We start from the raw sequence: 25,556 nt of genomic DNA on the forward strand, positions 1-25,556 counted from the left end.
AGTGAAAACCTTAATAATCCGCAGAAATTTTGGAAAGTCATCAAGTCCCTTTCTATGAATAAAAATAATGAAGTTCTCCCAAAATTTGTTTTAAAAAACTCTCTCCCGGTTTACGACAGAGTTGATGTCTTAAATTGCTTTAATGAGCATTTTGTATCAGTTGGTTCTCTGTCTGACACGACAGGAGTAGTCACTGTTACTCCATGCACATACTCTCCTGTGTTTTCTGGAGAGCAATTTAACTTTGTTCCTTTTACGGTACAGCAGGTGCATGCAGCTCTAAAAACGTTAGATCACAGTAAACCTCCTGGACCAGATTTAATAGAGCCTTTTTTTTTTAAAAAGGCGGCTGATTTTGTTGCAGAGCCCCTGACAATTCTTTTTAATTTGTCAATTCAAAATAATGAAATACCATCAGTTTGGAAGTCAGCTTTTGTTACTCCCTTGTTAAAAGGAGGTGATCCAGCAGTTTTAACTAATTATCGGCCTATATCTAACTTGTGTGTTTTGTCAAAAATTTTAGAATCCCTTGTTTCTGACCAATTAAAAGAGTTTTTATACACAAATGAACTCCTTTCTAAACTGCAATCAGGCTTTAGGAAAAATCACAGTACCATCACTGCGGTTACAAAAGTAATTAATGATATACTTGTAGCTCTTGATGGAAAGAAATTTTGTGCATCGATTTTTCTTGATTTGTCGAAAGCCTTTGATACAGTGGATCATGCTGTTCTAAAGCATAGGCTTCTTTGTTTGGGATTGTCTGATTTTGCAGTTTCATGGTTTATGAATTATCTTAGGGACAGGACTCAGTGCATTAAATGTGACGGCCTATGTTCTGCATTAGTGAAGGTTCACAAGGGGGTCCCACAAGGCTCAATATTAGGTCCTCTGTTGTTTATTATGTATATAAATGAATTAGGCCAAAATGTGTCGAATGCTAATATGCATTTTTATGCTGATGACACGATTATTTATTGTTTTGGATCAACCCCAGCTAAAGCGGTTGAGTCTTTACAGAAGGCTTTTGATGTGGTTCAACATACACTATTGGAGCTTAAGCTGGTTCTCAATGCTGATAAGACCAAACTTATGCTGTTTAGAAATAGCAAGAAGGTTATTCAAGCTCCTCCTTCTGTGTTCACTTTGACTGGAAATGTAATAGAGTTGGTTCATTCTTATAAGTATCTTGGTATCTGGCTTGATGATGCTCTCACTTTTAAGCCTCATGTAGACAACCTTGTGAAGAAACTCAAACTTAAACTGTCCTTTTTCTTTCGCAATAAATTTTGTTTTTCTTTTAAAGCAAAAAAGCAGCTAGTTACAGCAACATTTTTATCTGTTTTAGATTATGGAGACCTGGTGTATAGGACCGCTTCAGCACAATGTTTGTATAAGATTGACACTGTTTATCATGCGTCTCTGAGATTTATTACGAATTGTAAAAACTTGACTCATCATTGTGAACTGTATTCCAGAGTGGGATGGCCATCATTGTCTAACAGGAGATCAGGGCATTGGCATATTTTTATCTATAAGGCCATGCTGGGTCTGTTACCATCTTACATCTGTAATTTAATAACATGGAGAAGTGCTGGTTCTTATTCATTGCGATCTAACGATAACTTGCTGCTTTTGGTTCCATTTGCCCATACAGAATTGGGAAAAATGGCTTTTGTTTACTCCGCTCCTTCTGCATGGAACTCTTTGCAAAAAGACTTTAAATTATCGGAACTTATTTCCTTAAATGTTTTTAAGGCCAGATTGAGAGAACCTGAAATGATCCGTATAAATTGTAAATGTTTTTAATTATTTGTATTGTAAAAATTTTTATAAATGTAACTGACTATGTTTTTGCTGCCTCTTGGCCAGGACTCCCTTGAAAAAGAGGTTTTTAACCTCAACGGGACTTTCCTGGTTAAATAAAGGTTAAATAAAATAAAATAAAAAATGGTTAATCAGAATAGTTATTTACAGTGGCCGTAATTAAAAACAAATAAAAATGTGAAACATCATAAAAAGGATAGTTCACCCAAAAATAAATCATCTTTTACGCACCATTATGCCCTCATGTTGTTCTAAACCTGTATACATTTCTTAGTTCTGCTGAATATAAAGGAAGATCAAGCAGGTACAGTAATTTAACAGAAGCACTGTTGGCTCCTTGGAAGTTTAGTAAGTCCTTGGATTTACTAAAAAATATAGTGCATCATTTTTGCATCCTTCTTTTTAAGCAAGTTTCACATGAAATTTTAAGCAATTGCTTAAATATTTTAAGCTTAAACTGCTAAAATTTCCATATTAAACTTACTTTAAAAATTTCAATTGGTTAAACTGCTTAAATTTCATGTAAAACTTACTTTAAAAATTGCAATTATTTATACTGCTTAAATTTCATGTAAAACTTACTTTCAAAATTGCAATTGCTTAAACTACTTAAAAAGTCCATGTAAACCTTACTTTAAAAATTGCAATTGCTTAAACTGTTTAAAATTTCATGTAAAACTTACTTTAAAAATTGCAATTGCTTAAACTGCTTAAAATTCCATGTAAAACTTACTTTAAAATTGCAATTTTCTAAAACTGCTTAAAATTTCATGTAAAACTTACTTTAAAAATTGCAATTGCTTAAACTGCTTAAAATTCCATGTAAAACTTACTTTAAAAATTGCAATTTTCTTAAACTGCTTAAAATTCCATGTAAAACTTACTTTAAAAATTGCAATTTTCTTAAACTGCTTAAAATTCCATGTAAAACTTACTTTAAAAATTGCAATTGCTTAAAGGTGCTGTATGTAGTTTACAGCGGCCTCTAGCGGTGATGTTTCAGATTGCAACCAATAAGTTTACAAGCGCGTCCTCGAACTCATGAGCGACGGCCAGACTGACATTTAACACACCGGAGAAAGCATCACACAACATGCTGGAAACTCAGGTAAACTCCCACTGCAACGTTTAATTGACTGCATTTAGCCTGTTATGTGGTGTTACTTACATTTACGGTAAGATAACGAAAACGATTAGTGAACTACACTGAACAATTTCAGTATTAACAGTAAAGCCCGGTATATACTGTGCTATTTAAAATAGTCCTTTAGGGTTGTTGCTTGCCACACTGTGCGATCAATATCGTAGTTTAGTCCATGTCACACTGTATAATCTCAGTTCCCTTTCAGTCGGTCACTACGACGTCACGTCATGACCGACGAATTGGGAACTCGCTTAGAGAGACCAATCTGCTTCGAATACTACAAAAAACGCCAATGAACTTGGCATTGAGATATTTGCATAATGCTGGCGCCGCCCCGCCAGGTGCGTATATAAGGCGCACGTGCAAATAAGGAAATCGGCTTTTTTCGCTTCGAAAGCCGGCTTTATCTGACTGAGAAGCTACTCTCTGCTCTTCTGGGAACGGTTGCTGAAGTTGATTGACAAGCAGTACTAACACAGCGGACGCTCGCAGTATTCCACTGCTCTGCATATTTTTTGTTTTGAGTTTAGTGTGTGCGTTGCCTGTCCCTGTGCGCATCATCAGCTGAGCACCTAAAGAGTGATTTCCCTAAAGAGTGATACGTGAGAGCTCTGTGTCTTTTTAAAGACAGCCACTCTCTCGTATATTCGGAGATCAGCGTCCTTTTCAGGATTGCTTTTCGTCCGTGCGATCTTGGATGTGAGAGGTATAAGGGTTACGGTCACGAGGGCTGTCTTCATGCTTGGGCATCAAGCACTCTGAGGCTGCGCTCGTGGGGAGTTTTTGTTCTCTCTGTGAGAGCATAACCCTCTTGGATTGCGGAGATGACTGACGTTTCTACGGGAATGCTGTCCGCGCCTTTGCAGTGCTGACACCGCCATGGTGCGGCTGTCAAGCGCTCGCATGACGCTCTTCGCATCACTACGCTGAGTAGGACGGAGGATACGTCCTCCACCTACCGGCCTTTCATCCTCAGCCGCTCCGGTGGAGACGGCAGAGTCGTGTTCTACGATTTCTGCCGATCCATTGGACCTCCTTCTGGTCCCGTTCGCTTCTGCAGCATCAGAGGGGTGTCCAATTTCCTCCGAAGTGGAGTCGTTCCGAGATGGCGGCCGTGCCCGCTCGAGCGGCGGAAACGGTAGAGTTGGAGAGGTTAACCCCTCTCCGCCCGAACCGTACCGCCCACGTGATTGGTATTTCGGAGCTGCTCGGGCCTCTCGGTCCTCTTCTCCTGTGCCTTTCTTCCCGACGGCACGAAGAGCTGACGTGATTTGCGGCCATCCAGTCGTTCAGCTTCAGCTTTCACCCCTCATCTCCCTCACCAATGGAGCCGCTAAGGGCGGGGACCCCTTCAGTGGAGCGGGGGGTTGCGATGCAGCTGCGTTCCTGGAGGGACCACCCAACCCTTCCCTCCCGTGTTTGTAGACAGTCGTCCGGTTACGGGCGCTGTCCGTCAGGCATGCGGGGAGGCGGCTTCAGCCCTGCACGCAATAACGTTGCTACAGGTTTACCAAGGATTTACGAGGGAAGCCGCGACCTTCAGTCGTGCGATGTCCACCACAGTGGTTCAAGATCGCCACCTTTGGCTGTGTCTGGCTGACGGACGCAGGCGAGAACAACTTCTTGAATGCTCCTGTCTCACAGACCGGCCTCTTCGGCGAGGCCGTGGAGTCGTACAGCTCCGCTGCGCAGACTGAGGCGATCTCTTAGGTCATGCCCCGGCGAAAGAGAGCTGCCCTTGGTAAAAACCACCACGCTGGCTCCTCAGTCTGCCTCTCGCCGTCGGCGTGCTGCGGCGACCACCTTCGTTCCCCTCCTCGGACCCCATCTCGGCAGCGCGGTGGAACCGGTCGTCAGCAGCTCGCCCCGCCCGCTTAGCCGCTTCCCGTGAAATCGGGAGTTTAAGTGGCCAGTAAGCGGGCGACCCGGATTGGCAGAGGATCACTCTTCAGGTGACGGTGATTCGCTCCTTCCCCCGATAGAGGGTCGGGTGGAAAATTCTTGGTTTGCATATGTTCCACCGGCTGTTTAGCCGGTACCCACTAACCACACATAGAGTGCATTCCTCTTCCCTCTCCAGGTCTCCAGAGGATCGAGAGAGCCGTGAGCGGGCACACACCAGCTCACCCTACCTCTCCTCTATCGCCAGCGGGTGTTCTGAGGAGTCCGAGCCCTCCACTGAGGAGACCGGACAACCATCACCCTCATATCGGAGTCTGTGCTCTCCGCAGAGGAGACCAGACGACCGTCACCTTCAGCGGGCTCAGGTCAGTGTCACACACACACACATACTGTAGATGCTTATGCTGTCACAGCAGACGCACCGGCAGTCTCACCTGTCTCGCTTCGCTGCCCCACCGCGGGTACTTCAGTAGTGTCGTTAATTCTCCTCGTACGGTGCCTGGGTGCTTGGCTTCAGTTCCCAGCCCGTTTGTTGGGTTTTACGCACGATCCGCCTCGGTTACGAAATACAATTACCGGCACAACCCCAAAATTCTCGGGCTTTCGTTTTCACTTTAGTGAAAGTGTCCGATGCACATGTACTGCGTGCATAAGTCGATGTCCTGCTGGCGAAGGATTATCGAGCCGGTCCCTCTTACCGAGATGATGATATGATGATAGGGTTTTTCCAGCCTTTATCTCATAGTACCCAAAATACGCGGTGGGTTACGATCGATTTGATTTACGCACCGGCTCCACAAAGGTGGTCTTTTTTGGATGATAACGCCGAGGCTCGTATTTCAATATTCAGATCGGTTTGCAGCCTTAGACCTGTAAGACGTGTACTTTTTGTGTCCATCTCCCTCGCCTTAGACCGTTTTCGCTCTGCTCGAGCTGCGTCATATGAGACCGCTTCAGCGTTGGCTTTACGATCGAGTCTCGAGGAGAGCGTGGCGCACCGGCATACATTGTGTAAACACTACACCTGCGTGTCATTTAAATTTCCCCGTAGTAGACCCAGCATTTCTGATAGCAAGATATGCCTCTGAGGGGTCTCCTGGCATTCTGTAGCATGCGATGCCCTAAGCACGGGATGATCAGCCACGTATGACGGGCTTGCAGTCTCTGGGGTGTGCATAGCACCCCAACTGCCGCGAGCGGTGCGCTATATATCTGGGACTTGTACGCTCCGCTATGGAGATGCGAGGGAAGGATGTATTAGTAGACACCGATAACATTGCGACTGTTGCGTTATTTACCGTTAAGGCGGTTTTGCGCTCTCGTCACCTGTCGCATCTCGCTCGTCATCTCCTCCTTTGGAGTCAGAAGCATCTGAGGTCCCTTCGTGCCATTTACATCCCGGGATCGCTCAATTTAGCGGTGACGCGCTCCCGAGCTGCGCCCCCGGCGAATGGCGACTCCACCCCCAGACGGTCCAGCTAATTTGGAAGAAGTTCGGTTGTGTGTAGATAGATCTGTTTGCGTCGCCGGACGATTCCCACTGTCGCCTATTTTATTCACTAACCGAGGGCAGCCTCGGCGTGGATGCGTTGGCACACAGCTGGCCGCGGGGGGTGCGTAAATACGCATTCCTTCCAGTGAGCTTTATTGCGCAGACATTGTGCAAAGTCAGGCAGGACGAGGAGAGCCTTTTATTAATCGTCCGTACTGGACGACCAAGAATTGGGTTTCATAGTTAATGCTCCTCGCGACAGCCCTCCCTGGCGGATTCCCCTGAGGAAGGACTTTCTTTCTTAGGAACGGGCACATTTGGCACTCGCGCCCCGACCTGTCATGTATGGTCGTTGAGCGCGCGCAAGGTTTAGGTGATTTATCGCAAGCGGTATCTAACACCATCGACGCGGTTCGAGCACCGTCCACAGGACGCCGGCTTACGCGCTTAATGAAACCTTTTCGTCACCCGGTGCTCTTCGCAACGCGAGGACCCAGAGAATGCCCTTTAACATTATGCTTTTATATCTTTAACATGGGCTAGATGGTAGGCTGTCCCTCCGCCATTAAAGATTGATATCGCCGCTATTTCTGCTCATCACTCACTTATCTACGGCAGATCAGTTGGCCAGCATGATTTAATTATTACATTTTAAGAGGCGCTCGCAGGCTAAACCCCTCGCGCCCTCCCTCTTTACTCCTGAGACCTGTCCATGGTGCTGAAGCCTTCAGGTCTCCGATTTTAGCCTTTGCAGTTTGCGAGTCTGAAGTTTTTATCAATGAAAACTCTGACCCTGCTAGCATTGGCCTCCATGAAGAGAGTAGGGGATTTACATGCATTCTCTGTTGACGATTCGTGCTTTTAGTTTGGTCCTGCTGTCTCACTGAAGACCCAGACCAGGCTACGTGCCCAAAGTTCCCACCACTCCTTTCAGAGATAAGGTGGTGAGCTTGCAAGCGTTGCCTTTGGAGCAGGCAAACCCAACCGAGGCTTTGTTGTGCCCCGTACGCGCACTGCGATTCTACGTGGACCGCACGCGAAGCTTCAGGACCTCGGACCAGCTCTTTGTTTGTTATGGTGGTCAGCAGAAAGGGAAAGCTGTCACTAAGCAGAGGATGTCTCATTGGATAGTTGATACTATCGCCCTAGCTTACAATTTGCAGGGCATTCCTTGCCCCTTTAATTTGAGAGCGCATTCCACACGGAGTGTTGCCTCATCTTGGGCATTAGCTCGTGGTTCCTCGCTGACAGACATCTGTAGAGCTGCTGCTTGGGCGACACCTAATACGTTCATTAGATTTTACAATGTTCGTATCGAGCCTGTATCCTCTCGTGTTCTTTCCTCACCAGGGAGGGCACGGATAGCAGACTCGCAAGTCGGCTTGCAGCCTTCGACTGAGGCTCCAAATTGAGTTTTCAGTATGGAAGGCTAACAGAGCAAAAATGCGTAATGGTTTGATTTTCTCCCTCCACTGCCTTGACAGCCTTTGTTGCATTGGCTGTCAGCCTTTCACTAGCTGTATTCTTACGAACCTACGTGTTTGGCTTGGGCTCCACATTGCGTCCCAACGGATTCCTTTGTGAGTATTTTCCGTGGGGTTAATCCTACCAGCCCACGTTTCCCTTAGCAGAGCACTGCTTTGCTTACACAGCCACGGCTGTCTTTACCTCAACTACGGTTGACTTTCGCCCACCATTGGCCCTTAAGAGGGGCGGTGGCTTCCGCAGCGTTCCTATTCCGCTCTGGTAGGGCGCTTCCCAGTTGCTGGCACTACTGTGGGGTTAAAGGAACATCTAGTGCCCGGCCTTCTGCCTTAAAACCTAATTCTCCTTATCCTTAAGTGGAACCGGAGGGCTTTACGCAGACACTGGAAGAGGTCAGCCCCTAGTGGCGTTTTGGTAGGGATTCCCAATTCGTCGGTCACGACGTGACGTCGTAGTGACCGACTGAAAGGGAACGTCTCGGTTATGGATGTAACCCTCGTTCCCTGAAGGAGGGAACGGAGACGTCACGTCCCGTCGCCACAGGTGCTGCCACCTGCTGTTTAGGCCGGTCACCTTCCGGCTTTCTCAGCGAACAGAAGCTGATTTCCTTATTTGCACGTGCGCCTTATATACGCACCTGGCGGGGCGGCGCCAGCATTATGCAAATATCTCAATGCCAAGTTCATTGGCGTTTTTTGTAGTATTCGAAGCAGATTGGTCTCTCTACGCGAGTTCCCAATTCGTCGGTCACGACGTGACGTCTCCGTTCCCTCCTTCAGGGAACGAGGGTTACATCCGTAACCGATACGTTTCCATCAATGTCAGAATGTATGAGTTTAAAGACTTTTAAAAAGCGGACGCATGCAAACAAACGCGTCCGCAGTTTTACGTCATCGATCGACGATGGCTGGGCAAACACGTTAAAGCGAAGGCTAGCAAACCGAAATAACGTCTAAAAAACTAAAGCAGATAATTAAAATATATTTGACATGCTTTGTAGTAAGGTTAGCTTACCTGTCCAAAAGGATGAAAGCAAACTCCGGATCCTTTTTTATACCCAAAACAAAGCGGAGGTTTCTCCATAATTCATATGCCCTGCCAATGTTAATCCGTGTTTTTGTCCTGGGTTGATCCGATTCACGTTTGGCCTAACGAACTTCAGCAGATAACTTTTCTTCACAATATGTGGAGTTTGTGTTGGAGTCTGTGTTGTGCTGGGAGCAGGTCGTTTCAGTCTTTTATCAGACAGTGTCGTCGCTGTTGAGTCCAAAGTCAGTAGACGAGGCGAGAGGCAAGTGGCTCGGGAGCGCGCATGCAGGTGACGTCACTGGATTTCGCGCCAAATCCGGCCCGGTACTTTCACATAAAAATAATAATATTTTTTTCAGAGGTAATAGCAAAACCCGCAAAGTGGATCATTTTACTGTGAGATTACAACACATTCGCACAAAGGCAATTGAAAATGGATTAGTTTAAGTAGAAACGTTACGTACAGAACCTTTAAACTGCTTAAAATTTCATGTAAAACTTACTTTAAAAATTGCAATTGCTTAAACTGCTTAAATTTCATGTAAAACTTACTTATAAAATTGCAATTGCTTAAACTGCTTACAATTTTATGTAAAACTTACTTTAAAAAGTGGGTGCAAAAATTATGCACTATATATTATTTATTTTTTTAGTAAATCCAGCGTATTATTTTTTCAGTGCACGATGGTGAGTAAATGATGACTTTTTTTGAGGGGGGGGGGGGGGTGAACTTTCTCTTTAGTATTAAAGGAACAGTATGTAGGAAATTTATATCAATTAATCATAAAATAGCCCTGATATGTCACTAGACATTAAGAAATCATTTTAATTTCAAATACTTATATCACTGACAACAGTGGTCTGGCCAGGATATTGTCATTTAAAAAGTGGAGTCGCAGCCCTCAACTGATGTTTATGTTGTCATGTTGTGTATTGGCCACCAGTTGTGTGATTGCAGTTCCAGTTTTAGCCACAAGTTTTGTGATTGCAATACCAGTTTTGGCCACAATCCTACATACTGTTCCTTTAAGTACGATCAACTTGCTGAACGCTGAGAAAACATACTGCTGATTTGAAAAAGTTTACTACATGAAGTAGTGAAAACATCATATTTGCAATAGAATATACATTTTATATTTGTAATTGTTCATCCATGTTTTGAACCAAATATTACGCACATTAAATAATTAAACTTATTAAAATAATGTAACTGTCTGCGTTTAAAAAAAATATTTCCATGTTTCAATTCTGCTTTATCAGCAGAGTCAAGTCAAATTTATTTATATAGCAGTTTAATTACAATGATGCATTGTTTCAATAGCTTTGCATGAAAGAATAAATCACAGAATAATGAGAAATGTATTAAACATAGTATATATGATACAATTATTGCCAGTTTTACAGTGTTCAGTTGTTGTTTCTGGAATGTTGGACAAGTGTTGTGATTTACCAAACGTAATCTGATGTCAGGTTCAAAATAACAGCTTTGTGAATAACAACACATTCTTTACCTAGTCGGGCCAGCTTTACCAGTCAGGGGAAACTTGAATTCTTTCACAGCATTGCTTTTATATTTTGTCAGTTATATGAATAGCTTTTTTTAGCATTCTGATAGTAACTGTTTGAGAGCACCCAAACAGACCATGCATTGATGACAATACAATTCCTGAATGGGGCTTGTCTCTTAAATCTAAAGGACTCATTTCTAGAGAGAGAAACTTATTCAAGCGTCTGTGTTTGTGACTCGTATTGAATAACTGATTGCTTGTTCATGTAAATATGAATTCCATTAACATTAATGCTGTAGACAGCCTGACTCAATCGTTCACTCAAGACCTTAAGTCTTAAAGGAAAAGTTTACCCAAAAATGAAAATTAAGTCATCATTTACTTAGCCTCATGTTGTTACAAACCTGTATAAATGTCTTTGTTCTGCTAAACTGAAAGCATGATATTTGTAATGAAGCAGGAAAAAGAAGCACCATTGACTTCCATAGTAAGAAAAAAAACACTACTATAGAAGTCAGTGGTGATCAAAAACGGTTTGGTTATAAACATTGCTCTTTTTGTTCAGCATACAATGAAATTAATAAAGGTTTGTAACAACATAAGGGTGACTAAATGACAGAACTTTCATTTTTGGCTGAACACAACAACGCACACCTACTCAAAGTCTGATTACAGTATATTACTGTATACTGCCACTTAGTGGAGCAATAGCACAACAACCGCCTCAGATGTACTTTAGTAATTCTCGAGTACCATAGCAAGCTCAATGGTGTTTCAATGGTGATTATGCACCAGGGACTACACATCAGCTGAAATAGTCATATCATAATAATACTGATGACATCCTTTCCTCACAGGTCCTGTGGGAACAGAGATCACTGTGTCTGGTTCAGGGTTTGGCACAGATGCAGCGCTCATCTCAGTGGAGATTGATGGTGTGGATTGTGATGTGACATCCATCACAGACACACAGTTGCTGTGCACTGTTGGGGAACACGCAGGAGGAACGTTTCCGGTTACGTTAAACCATCATATCAAAGGTCATGCCTTGAAACAGTCTGTCTTCAGCTATGAACTGTTGCTGACAGGTGTCACTCCAAATGAAGGTAATGCAAAAATAATTATGCAAACACTATTAACCCTTGTGTGGTGTTCATATTTTTGTTACTTAGACGATGTTTGTGGGTCTGGTGGACCCAGAGCATTATTAGTCTCTTAAACCAATGCAGTCATACAAATTTATGTAATATTGTTTATAGATGTTTACTTTAGCCTGATTGCAAGTGACATAGACAGAATTTATGGTTAGTATTTGTCATTTACCACTGGAAGAGGACTATTAATAAACTAAAGTGCCATTCGTTTTTTGTGGTAATATGAAACAAAAGAAGAAAATTCTATTCTGATCCAGATATTAGGGGGAAAAACATGTTTATCTTAAATAAGTATAAATGAAACAACGTTTTTCATCACTGTTGATGTTTAATTCTTTGAACTTTATGAAATTGTACACATTTTTTGTCAGTCTACACAGCACAGGCCCCAACTGAACACATGCCATATCATAAGACATCATACATACTGAACACATAACCTGTTCATGCCAGCCAACACAACACATAAGGAGCATATTTTTACTGCGTAGTTGTGTTGCGTATGCATTTCGTGCATTTTATGCACATATATTGTGTCCATCTTATGTCCACACACATTGCAGTAGAATGTGTTGCTATTGGCCACAATTTAGAATGATGAAAATACATGGATAATATTTTACTTTATTATTCACTCTCTCTCACACACTGATGCACACACACATCTTTGTGGGACATTTGGTCCCCACAACGTGATAAATACCAGGTACACACCCATGGTTTTACAAATGGTAACCAATATACCAAATAACCATGATTACTACACTTTTACTACAATAAAACTATTGATTTTTTGTAAGGAAGATAATGGTAAAATGTAGAATGGTTCCTGATAGACAAAAGGTAAAGTATTTGGGACAGTGGATACAGACAAATGTTCATGCATGATATAGAACATGTTGTATTCTTGCGGCATTACATCAAGAGTAGAAGGACAAAACTCTGACATTCATGCATCACATATACAGTGCTGGGCAAGCTACTTGGAAAATGTAGTGAGCTAAGCTACCACCCAGACAGCACGTTCAGTCTTACCGACGTCGGCAATTGGAGGGCACCAGCGGCAAAGTGTCGGTTGGGGTTTTTCCCCTGCACACAGAATAAAAGTAGGTGGGTAAACGATCGGCGCGATGAGTCTGCAGCCGGAGATCGGCAGAGGAACCGCGAGCAACCTTTATGCCGACCGCGCCTCTTTTTTTCTTCACTAGATCTACGCAGTTGTTGGTCCACATCAAGCCGGCAGTGTAAGCGCGAAGGTATGTTGATTAAATATGATTGTGGAAATGTTTTCGATAAACGGATGACAGAAATTGGCGTCGGAGGCAACGTTACATGTTTTTAGACTTGGTTTGTTGTTATAACTGTTGACTTGGGGTGCGTTTCCCAAAACCATAGTTGCTAACCTGTTGTGTTAGCAACTAACGTTGGTTGGCAATGGAAAATAAGCAACATGGTTTTGGGAAACGCACCCCTGGTTAGTTATTATTAATATGTTCGCGTATTAAATATTTTTCAGTGAGTTGTTTTAGACAGTATTTTTGACGTGAGGGGATCGTTCGGTAAACAGTTAAGTTAGGTAAACAAACGGTAATAAATTGACGGACTGTCTTTTGTCTACACAAAAATGACAACTGTCATTTTATAATATGGACCCCTTACACTCTAAATGCATTTTTAATGATTTTGTCTAAGTGACATGCTTAAAATTAAAGGCAGCTCTTGTTGTGCGTTTTTATGGTAACGTTAAAAGTAGACCTGTCAATCAAAGAGCTAGTTTAGTACAAGTGCACAGCCACTGTAGACAGTCAGACAAAGTGGTTATTAAGTAATAAAGTGATAGGAAGTAAGTGTTTTTGGACACACACCTATTCATAAAATAGAGCCTTTATTTAACCTTTGTAATTTAGGCAAAATAAAATGTCTTTTCTGTTTTTTTCACTCAGGTAAATACGATGAAGGCATGGCTTGGTGGCCTCCAGAACCTTTTACAGCCCACGTGATCAAATAGCTTGCGCGCGCATTTCGGCCACGGAAGTGTTGTTGTTCCCCAGTGGTTCTCTAACCTGTTAGCAACTCAGAAAGTTTATTAAAACGGCTTCCCAGCATCAAAATGTCTGGTTGTTGCGTTTGGTTGCACTAATATAATATACTAATATACGTATATATGTATCTGGCCACTTTATATTTGGCCATCTGCTAATGTCTTCTATCCACTCCACTATAGTACACGGATCTGGTAGATGTGTTGAAAAAGTTGATAAGTCAACTTTTTAAAATAACTTTGTCTGTGTTACTTCACTGCTGATTCTTACCATACTTCCGTTGCCAAACTGCGTGCACCTACGTTGCCACATCATCATTGTGTACAAAGAGTAAAAGGGTCTATAAAGACTCATACAAAATACTCCAAAGTTTTTTCAAGAGGACATCACCCAACCCATCTAAAGGATGAAAACAATACTCTTGTTGAATACTACATGAGACAAGTGAGAGTGGGGGGCTATGTTGTTCTGATGTTACTCATTGTACTTTCTATGTTCGATGTGATCATTATGAAAACTAATCTTTGTAAAAACTTTTCATTTACAGACCATCCTGACTTAGATCACCATCACCACCATCATCCCCTGCATCGTGCCCTTCATCAGACACCCAAAATGCACCACAAACATCACAGGCGAAAAAGAAGAAAACGCACAACAAACCTTCGAAAAAACCCTCCTCCCCCTTCCCTCCTACCTATGGCTGGAAACAACATAACAGTTGGCAAGTTGAATTAACTATTTTGACCTTAAAGGCTTATTTTTTTTATCTTATTCACTGTATCCCCATAGTTAGATAAGTGCATACATACTCCTTTCATCTCTGTGCGTGCCGTAACTCTGTCTGATGCACCCACTGCTAGCTTAGCTTTGCACAATGACTTGAAGTAAATGGCTCCAGCTAGCATGCTGCTCCCAATAAGTGACAAAATAATGCCAACTTTTTCCTATTTATATGTTGTGATTTGTATAGTCACAACATGTACAAATAACAAGGTCATGTGAGACACAGCCATCTATTAATCATATACATACAGGGAACTATATTCTCAGAAGGCAAAGCCCGGCTACTTGGGTGCAGTGATTTGCTAGCAGCACCTGAGAAACCCCGGTGAGGAGCAGAGAGTTCGGTCAGAGTTGTGCAGTTACTCCCCCCGGGTGGCAAGTGCTTCGCCTTCTGGGAGTGTAGTTCCCAGTATGTATACTGTTAAAAGATGGCTGTGTCATGACCTTGTTGTTTGTACACGGTGTGACTAAACAAATCAGAACACATAAATAGGAAAATGTTGCTGTTGTTTTGTCGCTTGTTGGGAGCAGCATGCTGGCTGGAGCCATTTACTTCGGGTCTTTGTGCTCGGATGGGCTGGCGGTGGGTGCGTCGGACGGAGTTGCGGCACGCACAGAGATGAAGGGGTATGTATGCACTTATCTAACTCTGGGGGTTACTGTGAATGAGTCAGCGTGTTCCTTTAAGTTTCCATATGTCCATTAGAAAATTAAAGGGATAGTTCACCCAAAAATGAAAAGTAATGTCATTAAGGACTCACCCTCATGTCGTTCCAAACTTGTAAGACCTCCGATGTTTTATGTTTGGTCCAGGAGCTTTCTGACCCTACATTGAAAATCTATGCACGGTATACTGTCCATGTCCAGAAAGATAATAAAAAACATAATCAAAGTTGCCATTTGACATCAATGGGTCAGTTGGAATGTGTTGAAGCATCCAAGGTGCATCTTGGTCCAAAAATGACAAATTTATTCAGCATTCTCTTCCATGTCTATTGTGTAGCGCATGTGTCTGACTAAAGTCTTGTGACGCAGATGGCGTGTTATCCTCAGATATGTTTGTGAATTTTTTTCACATTTACAGCATTCGTCTCCCTCAGACTGTAAACGAAGCTCGGGCGCACAAAAAAAAGCGGGGACACACCTAATAACACATCAGCCACGTTGTACGTCAGCTGCGTCACTGCAGTCATGTGACTTTAGTCTCGTGCGCGTTCAAAACAGAACCGGAAGAGAAGACAATGCTGAATGATGTCGTAATTTTGTTATTTTTGGACCAAAATGTATTTTCGATGCTTCAACACATTTTAACTGACCCACTGATGTCAAATGGCTACTTTGATGATGTTTTTTTGTTGCCTCTCTGTTCCTGGACAGTATACTGTGCATAGATTTTCAATGGAGGGTCAGAAAGCTCTCAGACTAAATCTAAAATATCTTAAACTGTGTTTCGAAGATGAACGGAGGTCTTACCCTCATGTCGTTCCAAACTCGTGAGTCATTAATTACATTATTTTCATTTTTGGGTGAACTCTCCCTTTAATTACATGCTCATACTTTAATTATGCCTGATAAGAATTTGTAATATTTGTGTTTAAACATTTTTCAAATTTTAATCCTTGTTTTTAAATGGCCATGACAGTGACAAAAAGGAAGCAGCCTTCTCTAGCCCACCCAAGTTTCCATCAAAGGAGCAAGCCTAGTAAGACATTTTATGTGTATAATGCTGCACTTCTCATACAGTGAATATCAGATGTAGATATCTAAGGTGCAAATCTTATGGTTGATGTGCCTTTTTGATCATCTTTCTGTTGTAACCTTTTTTAATCTTCTTGAAGTGTCAGTAAGAAGAAAGCTGGCTAACCCTCCCACCCCTTGTTTAACTCCTCCAGCCCATCCCACATCATTGTAGAGTGAAGGTAAGTGTACCCTATATAGTAAAATGCATCAGGTCCCTAAATTCAAGCAGACACAATGTACTCCACAGGTCCACAGCACATACCATAGTTTGATGTTCCAGAGATATGATTTTTGAGTTTATATTAGTAGTGTGATCAGTAAACCAAGGTTTTCTGTCTTTCCAAGAGACTGCGGTTAATATTCAGAAAGAGGCGCAGAGAACTGAAGGCTTTCCTGACTGTAAGCCATTTAAAACGCAGACAATGAAAACACTGACACGTGTGTGTGTGTGTGTAGAAATGTGTGGCAATTACTCAGCCCACTGACATTAGTTTATCTAATTGTGATAAACTTGACTTACTGTTCACTCCAATAATTTCGTTTTTCTGTATTTTCTGTTTTTCTGTTTTTTCCATTTAAGTGATTACATCAGTGAATGAGGACCTTCTTCGTACTGAATGTAAGTTTCCGTTAAATATGTGATGCATAGACCCTTTTACAGCCCACGTGATCAAATAGTTTGTGCGCGCATTTCAGCAACGGAAGTGTTGTTGTTCGCCAGTTGTTCTAACGTGTTAGCAACTCAAAAAGTTCATTAAAACGGTTTCCCAGCATCAAAATGTCTGGTTGTTGCGTTTGGTTGTACTAATATAATATACTAATATACGTATATATAAAGAGTTTGGTCCCAAATAAACGCCATTTTTGAAAAAAATGAGTTGCTGCCAGAATCAGTATTATATCAGGTCAATATTAAAAAGTAAATTCTTAATTTTAAGCAAAATCCAATATACGCCGTTTTATTCTGTCATCTTTTCTCCCTTTTTTCCCAAAATGCAATAAACGCCACTCCTCCTTTTCTACAGAATGCCATAAATCCGCTCCACAGTTTGCAGCGCACTATTGCAATGTAAACAAACAATGGCGGCGCGTTGAGTACACGGAATACTAGTTTTCCTCATCTACTTTGTACTTCGTGATCAACAAACAAACAAAAACAAAATAATACTTAAATAGCATTGATAAACCTGTGATGGTTTTCTGTGACGGGAAAGAAACGTAAGCCATCAACATCTAATAATTTACGCAAGAGACACTCGGGAGACGGGTGCTTGTTTGCCCGGGCCGACAACATCAAGTTTCTGTCATGCAAACACATTGACCCCAGCGGATCTTATGAAAAACGTTCCATAATTTTACTCAAAGTCAACGAAAATCGAGCAGGACCAAAACATTTTACAGCTGATCGCTGTGAAACACGTTAAGCGACGACGTCAAGTATAACCGCATCAATGACAGTGTTCTTAATATCACAAAGTAAGTGTTTTGATTTATGCCATTAATGTTTATATTTTTAATTAGTGTATACCACTAGTCAACTAAATGAATATAACATGGCAAAGATGAATGCACATTTATAAAGGCTATTGATTCAATAGATTTATAGCATTTTGAATAAAAACTTGTCATGAATTTATTGCATTTTGTGGAAAAAATAATCTGTTTTTATAATAAATCTTTGAAAATCAAGTTATGGATTTGATTTTTTTTATGTTTTTATAACCTAAAGATGCTATGTGAAAGTTTGTAACAGAAAATAGTGGTTTTCATCTTGTCACTTCCTTGGTATAGAAAACACGTTTTTAACAAAATTTGTCAAAATGGATTTATTGGGTTTTGGAACCAAACTCTTCATATGTATCTGGCCACTTTATATTTGGCCATCTGTTAACGTCTTCTATCCACTCCACTATAGTACACGGATCTGGTAGATGTGTTGAAAAAGTTGATAAGTCAACTTTTTAAAATAACTTTCTCTGTCTGTGTTACTTCACTGCTGATTCTTGCCATACTTCTGTTGCCAAACTGCTCGTGCATACGTTGCCACGTCACCATTGTGTACAAACAGTAAAATGGTCTATTGGGTCTTTAATCTTGTGGCTGTAAGCGCACTTGAAAAGTTTGAGAGCAAAAAGCCTACATACTGTTTAGCAGTTTCACAATCTAATTTTATCATTTCATAGTGACAACCGTTAATTGGCAGCAGGAAGATGAATATGAAGGGCTGGGCTCTCCTGAACATAAGCTGTTTAGCATGCAGATCAAGAACACACTGAGACAGGCACACACACACAATACACAGCCCACACACAGCACAGTCCTACATAAAATGGGGAATGACAAAAATGACAGAAAAAGTTTTAGAACCACTGCTGTGGGGTCACTTATTTAGCTCTGTTAGTTGGACCTGGGTGATGCTGTTCTTTGTGTAACGGGACTTTTTCTGTATTTCCTAGTGCCACAAGATGATTGGCAGCAAGACACACCCAGTGATGAAGGGATGTGCTCTCCTTAAATCACAGCCTATTCATCAGGTACTCCTGAGTAAGTCCTACAATGTGTTGAAACAACATGATTTTATTTTTTGCAAAATGCTCTGACTTTTCTGAATTGTCTTTTTAGAAACCATCCACGAAGATATATAGACTTTTGTGCTGTCTTATTTTTTTCTGTTGCTTATTACATTATTACATTTTTTTAGGTGCTGTGTTAAGAAATCCTGCCTACAAAGTTCCACTGAGGCTGATATAAAGATGACTGTGAGAAACTGGCTGCGGCTGTCTGAGCAGAGACAGGAATGGGGGCGGCAAAGGCGGGACAAGCAAGCATCTTAAGTGAAATAATTGATTGGACTGATTCTGGAGTATGACTTATTCTGGAGGGAATTTCTTATTTTTGTTGCAGTTTGCTATGGGACGGTTTCAAGGACAGGGATTAGACTAGTCCTGGACTAAAATAAATGTAAGAGCTGTCCAAACTGAAAACAACTTGCACTGACATATCATAAAATACATCAGTGTCTTTTGTGATGCTTCAAAATGCACACAAGTAATGTTTTTATTAAGACATGTTATTAAAACTAGTTATATTTCAGAATTAAACTAAGGCCTAGTCCCGGTTTAAGATAATCCCTGTCCGGGAAACCACCCCAAAGTGTAATTTGTGGAGTGTTAAAATAAATGAAACTGCCTTTGCAAAAACAAAGTAAAAAAAAATTTCCAGATGCCCTTCTGTTTTGTTATTTCTCCTGGAAAAGTCACTGATCCATTTTTTTCTGTTAGACTGACATTTACCAGGTTGTCATATTGTGTATGAAATACACCCTACACATAACAATCACTTACTTTCAATTTAAACTTTTTTTGTCATAAAACCTGGCAACTCAAAAGGAAGCGGCTGCAGACTGCGCAGCCACGGACGGAGTCTTGCATGCAAGTGGGCTAGTTGCCTACTTCTCCACTAGCTCTTGTCAAATTGTTAGGGAAGAAATTTTATGATTAACACAACATAAACTGTTATTGAGGGTTGATTGTTGTTGATACACAATATGAAATGAGTTAGCCTGCAGGGGTCTCCAACATTGTGAGCAAGGGCTACAACAATATGTATAAAACAATCTGGAGGGCTACTTTTTTATTTATTCTACTCAAAACTTTTTTGTTTTACTTACTGATTTTATTTTATTTTACTTTTTGATATGTTTTAGTATTGTTTAATATGTTAACATACGTAAACCAAGCCAAGTTAATATAAAACATATGTATGTAATAAATAAATATTACAATTGAGACTAATAGAATGTGCTGGCACCATGGAGACCCCTGGCCTAAACAAATCAATTATATAACGGTGGGATCCTGAAGCCTCGCTCCCTTTAACACTGGAACAGCTGCTTTATAAGCATGCCTTGACGTTTACAGCGATGCAGCCGAAAATCAGCTGTGTTCAATGGGAGAGCGAAGCGGATCGCGCCGCATATAGGTCATAATAATTAGGGCGGGTTTACGTTGGCTCACGGTCGGCGATCATTCTAATGCCACCATCTTCCCGATGTCTTGCCTATTAGCTACCCATCTCCATAAGACATCTCACCGAGGCATTTTATGTCGGGCAAGTACATGCGCCCCAACGTCGGTAAGAGCTAAATTGCTGTCTGGGCAGTTACTTCACATTAAATGAAGCTTCACTTCACCGAAGCTACCCCCCTGGGAAATGTAGCAAGCTAAGCTACATCAATAGTAGCTTGCTACATCCAAGCTACTTTTAACCAGTTTGATTATGTAATTATTTATTTAGTTTCCATTTAGCATTTTGGTAATTATAGGCTATACAAGCATACCATAGGCCTAGGTACTTCACATTATGGGGCGGTTTGCTGGACAGGTCTTATCCTACTCCCAGAATAAAATGCATGTTTGAGCTGCCTTAAAGATACAATTTGTAAAATGCGCCGAAAGATGGCGCCAGATCAAACAAAAACAATGATGTTGTTTACTGACGCTCTGAAGCAGCGTGGAATTATGGGATTTGTAGTCTTTAACTTTTGCCATATCAGACGAGAACGAGAAATCACGTTGATGGATAAGGTAATCAAGTCTTATAAATGTTGCGTTTGATGACATCGTTTATTTCATTATGTAAGTTTATATGTGATGTTCAAAACGAAATTGTTAGTCATATTGATATTACAGTATTAGTCCAAATTCGATGGTAAACACAGCTCAGAATTAAGTTTTCAATTTACAATCTACAATGATTTTTCACATAATGTATTGACAGTACAAATCTTATTGTGAAGTGTCTTAAAATGACCATTTATATTGCTGTACAATACCTTTTGATGTGCATATCCTCCGCGGGAAGACGCGCTGATTACACTAATGTTGTGATCAATATAATAGCATACGTTTTTTGAAGGGTTACGAATCAAAACAACTCACCCATCGCGTAAAACACAAGCAGGATCAGAATCTCGGTCTAGTTAAATGTTGTCATGAAGCTCTCTCCATCCAGATAATGCAACACCAAATTGATCCTCCCTCGTTTTGTTCCAAACTCTTCTTGGGTCGTTTGGTTGGCCTGTACGCTTACAGGAGCTGACACAACCAGCGGCAGACGGTAAAGAGTTATCCATAAGTCCATAAGCAAGCGCATAGTTCCACATTTGTCCACGACACTGGCTGCGTCCGAAAACTCAAGACTGTGAGGACTGTGAGGACTTGTGGCCTTGCTGCCTCATGAGGACATGACTTCGGCACCGGATGGCCTGAAGGCCGCTCAGAGAAAGGCTTTCCGACGCGCTTCAAAGGCAGCGTGTTTGAAATATAAACAGAGAGCGCCTTTGATAACTAATCACATATTTGAAAACTACAATACTAATTTCTCGCTAGAAATGAAATTAAAATGCTTAAAAAGTGAAAATATACGTTTATTTTCACTAAATTTGTGCTCCAGCCGCTTCCTTAGCCGCCATTTTATTTTTTCGAGCTCGACCAGTGTTCTCATGTGGGTTACGTCAGTAAAGGCGGTGACAAAGGGTCACATGGATATTAACGTCATTGACAGGAGACTGCACTGCCCCGTGTCAATGTTTTGAATGGAAATTTTCTCACGATTTACAAGTAGTTGAAAACATTACAGATATTGATAGTAATCAGCTGGACAAAATATATAACACTGGCCTAGTGGTTTTTGGAGATTTTACTGCAAATATCTTACAAATTGCACCTTTAATTTAAGAAACCCCTGGCCCTGACATATCTTAACACAGGGGTCTCCAACGTGGTGCCCGCGGGCAGTAGGTAGCCTGCACAGAGTCTGTGAGGTGCCCGCCAAAGCACATTCTATCAATAGTTTCAATTGTAATATTTATTACATGGTTTTATATTAGCTTGGCTTGATGACATAACCCAATCAGAGGTAGCACGAGTCTTCACAGAATGCAAGTGGTAATGTTTTGTATGTATGAATGAAGGAAGGCTGCACAACTCGAACATACGGGACAAACGACGTCCTGTGTCGATTCAAAATGACACGCTTATTCTCAAATTCAGGACGACTTCAGAAATGTTTGAAAAATTGTAGCTTATGTGGAAGCTACCTCACTACTTGGTCAAAAAAAGAGCTTAGCTACTGAAAAGCTATTTTATTTAGAAAGCAGCTAAGCTACCGCCAAGCTACTGAAAAATGTAGTTAAACTACTAGCTTCGCTACGTGAAGCTACTGCCCGGCACTGCACATATATACAGACATATACACAAACACACTCAAACACTCACAGGAGTCCCATATAGGAGAAAAACAGAGTGAAGATACATAGCACATTCATTTTTTACACTCTTTTTAACCCCGGGTCCAGTGGACCCGAACACCACAAATGTAATATAAATGTGTAGGGGGGGTACAGAGTGTACAGTAATTACAAAATTGATTATTTTTATGTTCTTTATAGAAAATGAGCCAAGGCCAATGAATCTGAGGTTGAAACAACAACTAATTGCATAATTTTTCTTTCAGTAAACATTAAAAACGGGTCCCACAGACCCGAACACCACACATTAGTATTTTTTTGTCTAGTTTAGTACTGTTCATGATGTTAAGATGCCATTATCTGAGTTTTGAGTTACATCATTTATCCTGTATTGCTATAGGGAGCTATGCTGGAGGAGCTGTTGTTGAGATTCAAGGTTCTGGATTCGACCCAAACTCCACTAGAGTCCTCATATGTGACAGCGAGTGTACTATAGACATGCAGATGTCCACATCTACCCAACTGTACTGTGAAGTCCCAAACAGCAATGGTATTCATTACTTTCTCATCAAGCATTACATTTGTTTTTTGAAAGAAATTGATCATATATCAAACAAATCTATCACTGTGTGGATCAGAAATATGTACTATAATTTTGTGTGGAAGTAAAAATATGCCAGGAATATTAAAATAAGTCAATCATTTCATCACACATGAAAAAATATCTGTCTCTCTGCTTATACCGTTATGTTCCTCTCTTGCAGTAACATATGAAACAGATCAGGTCTGTGAGGTTGCAGTGATGAATGGCAATGATAGAGTCTACATCCCAGACGGCTACACATACAGATCCTCTTTAACCCCTGTTATCAGTGATGTCACACCACGGAGAGGGGGAACAGGTGGAGGCACCAGGCTCACCATCACTGGATCAGGCTTCAGGTGACAGAGCAGATGTGCTGTACTGTAGCCTACAACATGCATAACACTAAAATGTACACAATATCAGCACAAGAGACTTTTTAAACTGTATGAATGACTTGTACCAAATGTCTTTGACTTTAGTTAATATTACCTTAAAATGAATAAATGCTAATATTATAAAGTTGTCATGGGCAAACTACAGCCCACGTGATAGTTTTAATGCATTATACACTCTCAGAAATAAAGTAACAATATTTGTCACTAGGACAATACATTTTAAAAAGGTCCCAATATGTACCATTTATAGATATACAGATACACTATAAAAAAATTCCATAGAAATTGCAGCTGGGTTGCCGGTAATTTACCGTAGATTTACATTTAAGTTAAATGAACATAGTTTTACAGAGTAAAACTAAAAAAACAGCATCAAGCAAAACATTCTGGGAAACAAAATCTGAAGCAAAAACAGAAAAAGGTTGATGATGATTTCTGGTTCCCAGAATGCTTTGCATGAGGCTGTAATTGTATAGTTTTATTCTGTAAAGATAAAGACTTGTTAATATTTAAAATTTATTTAACTTTGAACAAACTCTTGCCAGTAAATAACATAAATGTAAATCTACGGTAAATTACCCAACCCAGCTGCAATAACATTGTAATTTTTGCGGAATTTTTTTACAGTGTATGTATCTTTGAGGTACCACCACTTCTTGGAGATTTTTTTTTTCTGAGATTGTATAGTAAGTATTTGCATTTGAGATATGATTTTGATTCAAAATGACTAATTTGATGCTATTCAATAAAAATCCAATAGATGGCGCGAGCCTGCAGTATATTCAGTTTACTGCTTCATTTGCATGAATGAGTGAAATAAATGAGTCTGAGATGCAACAACCATTACAATGTTCATATAGCTTGGAAGTTATTTTTTAAAAACTATATGAGCTAAAATCAAGTTTTTAAAATCTTTCTAGGTGATTTGTTTTATTCAAACCAATTAAAATGTAAATTTAAAGTGTGACTTGCAGCAGAGGTGGACACTACTTGAGTATTTTGAGTAAATTTTCCAAGCATCTGTGCTTTATCAGAGTGTTTGTCTTGGGAAAAAATTACTTTACTAAAAAATGTTCACTACATTCTAAAGCATATAACCATACTGTGTATTCATTTTATATTGCATATCAAAATTGATTTAATACCTAATTACCTAAAAATTGTGTACTTTCTTGAGTAAAAGTACAAAAGTACTTTTTACTTAAGTAAAAAAATAGATGTTTAATGTACTTAAATATTAAATATAAACCAAAAACTGGAAATTATGAAATGTAATGGAGTAAAAATTACGATAATATGCTTTGGAATGTATGTTTTTCAAAGAAAATACTAATACTTAAAAATATACTTTTATGTAGAAAGTAAAAATACTTAAGTAGTGTCCGCCTCTGACTTGCAGTAAATATACAGTTGTTTTTTAAGGTTAAAGAATTTCTGCCTTCCATAAACTTTTCTTGCCTTGTCTCATGTGTAGCGCAAATGTCAGTGAACTTAACGTGACTATTGCGGGATCTGTCTGCGATGTACAGTCAGCCAATCAGACCCAGATTATTTGTGTGACCAACGCTCACAACAAATCCCAGGAAACTAAAGTGCGAGTCCTAATAGGAAACAGAGGAATCGCCACAATGGTATATTTAATTTTGATATACAATATTTGAACAATCATAAATAGTGAAATATCGACAAATTGTAAAGTTCAGCCAAATTCAGCCCAAACTGCTTCTTCACCCCCCTTAAACTAACTATATATAAATATGTACAAGCTACCAAATCTTTTATTTAGTTTCAAATTGTTAATAATATGCCTTTTAAAAATTGTATTAGCTCTTAGAGTTACAACCATTGATGTAGATTTCTCCTATTTTTTCAGGATCATGCTGATTTCTTCTACATTGATGTTTGGTCATCTCGTGCTACATGGGGTGGTCTCTCTCCTCCTGAGAAAGGCTCAATGGCTGTAATCACTGCTGGTCAAACCATTCTGTTGGACACCAGCACTCCTGTCATAAAGATGCTCCTCATCCAAGGTATGTTCATTTCTACACTACTTTATAAATATGTTTCATTAACTCAAAAACTGTGAATTTTGAATATTAATTTTAAGCTATACTACTCCAGTCAAATATAAAAATTACCCAATGATTTACTCACCCTAAAGCAATCCAAAATGCATACCAATACATTATTCACTTTAATCCCTGTGAATGTTATAT

The 25,556-nt window shown here is 40.4% G+C and overlaps 1 protein-coding gene and 1 long non-coding RNA gene across 3 annotated transcripts in view; both read left to right on the top strand.

The window, feature by feature from the left end:
* Positions 1 to 25,556, top strand: part of LOC129454603 (fibrocystin-L) — a 66,232-nt gene that overhangs the window by 22,900 nt on the left and 17,776 nt on the right. The window contains 5 exon segments of the mRNA XM_073858730.1: positions 11,245 to 11,493; positions 22,760 to 22,909; positions 23,124 to 23,301; positions 24,815 to 24,971; positions 25,214 to 25,370. Coding sequence (XP_073714831.1) covers positions 11,245 to 11,493; positions 22,760 to 22,909; positions 23,124 to 23,301; positions 24,815 to 24,971; positions 25,214 to 25,370 — 891 coding nt within the window.
* On the top strand, positions 12,551 to 19,335 carry LOC129444268 (uncharacterized). Of its 2 annotated transcripts, none has more exons than XR_012359757.1 (7): positions 12,551 to 12,797; positions 13,485 to 14,027; positions 14,131 to 14,307; positions 16,012 to 16,071; positions 16,208 to 16,288; positions 18,566 to 18,653; positions 18,811 to 19,335. It is a non-coding gene; the product is annotated as an uncharacterized lncRNA (long non-coding RNA). The 2 variants fall into 2 exon arrangements; XR_012359758.1 differs by having other exon boundaries at positions 16,214 to 16,288.

Source organism: Misgurnus anguillicaudatus, chromosome 20 (genome assembly GCF_027580225.2).
Source record: "Misgurnus anguillicaudatus chromosome 20, ASM2758022v2, whole genome shotgun sequence".
NCBI lineage: Eukaryota > Metazoa > Chordata > Actinopteri > Cypriniformes > Cobitidae > Misgurnus > Misgurnus anguillicaudatus.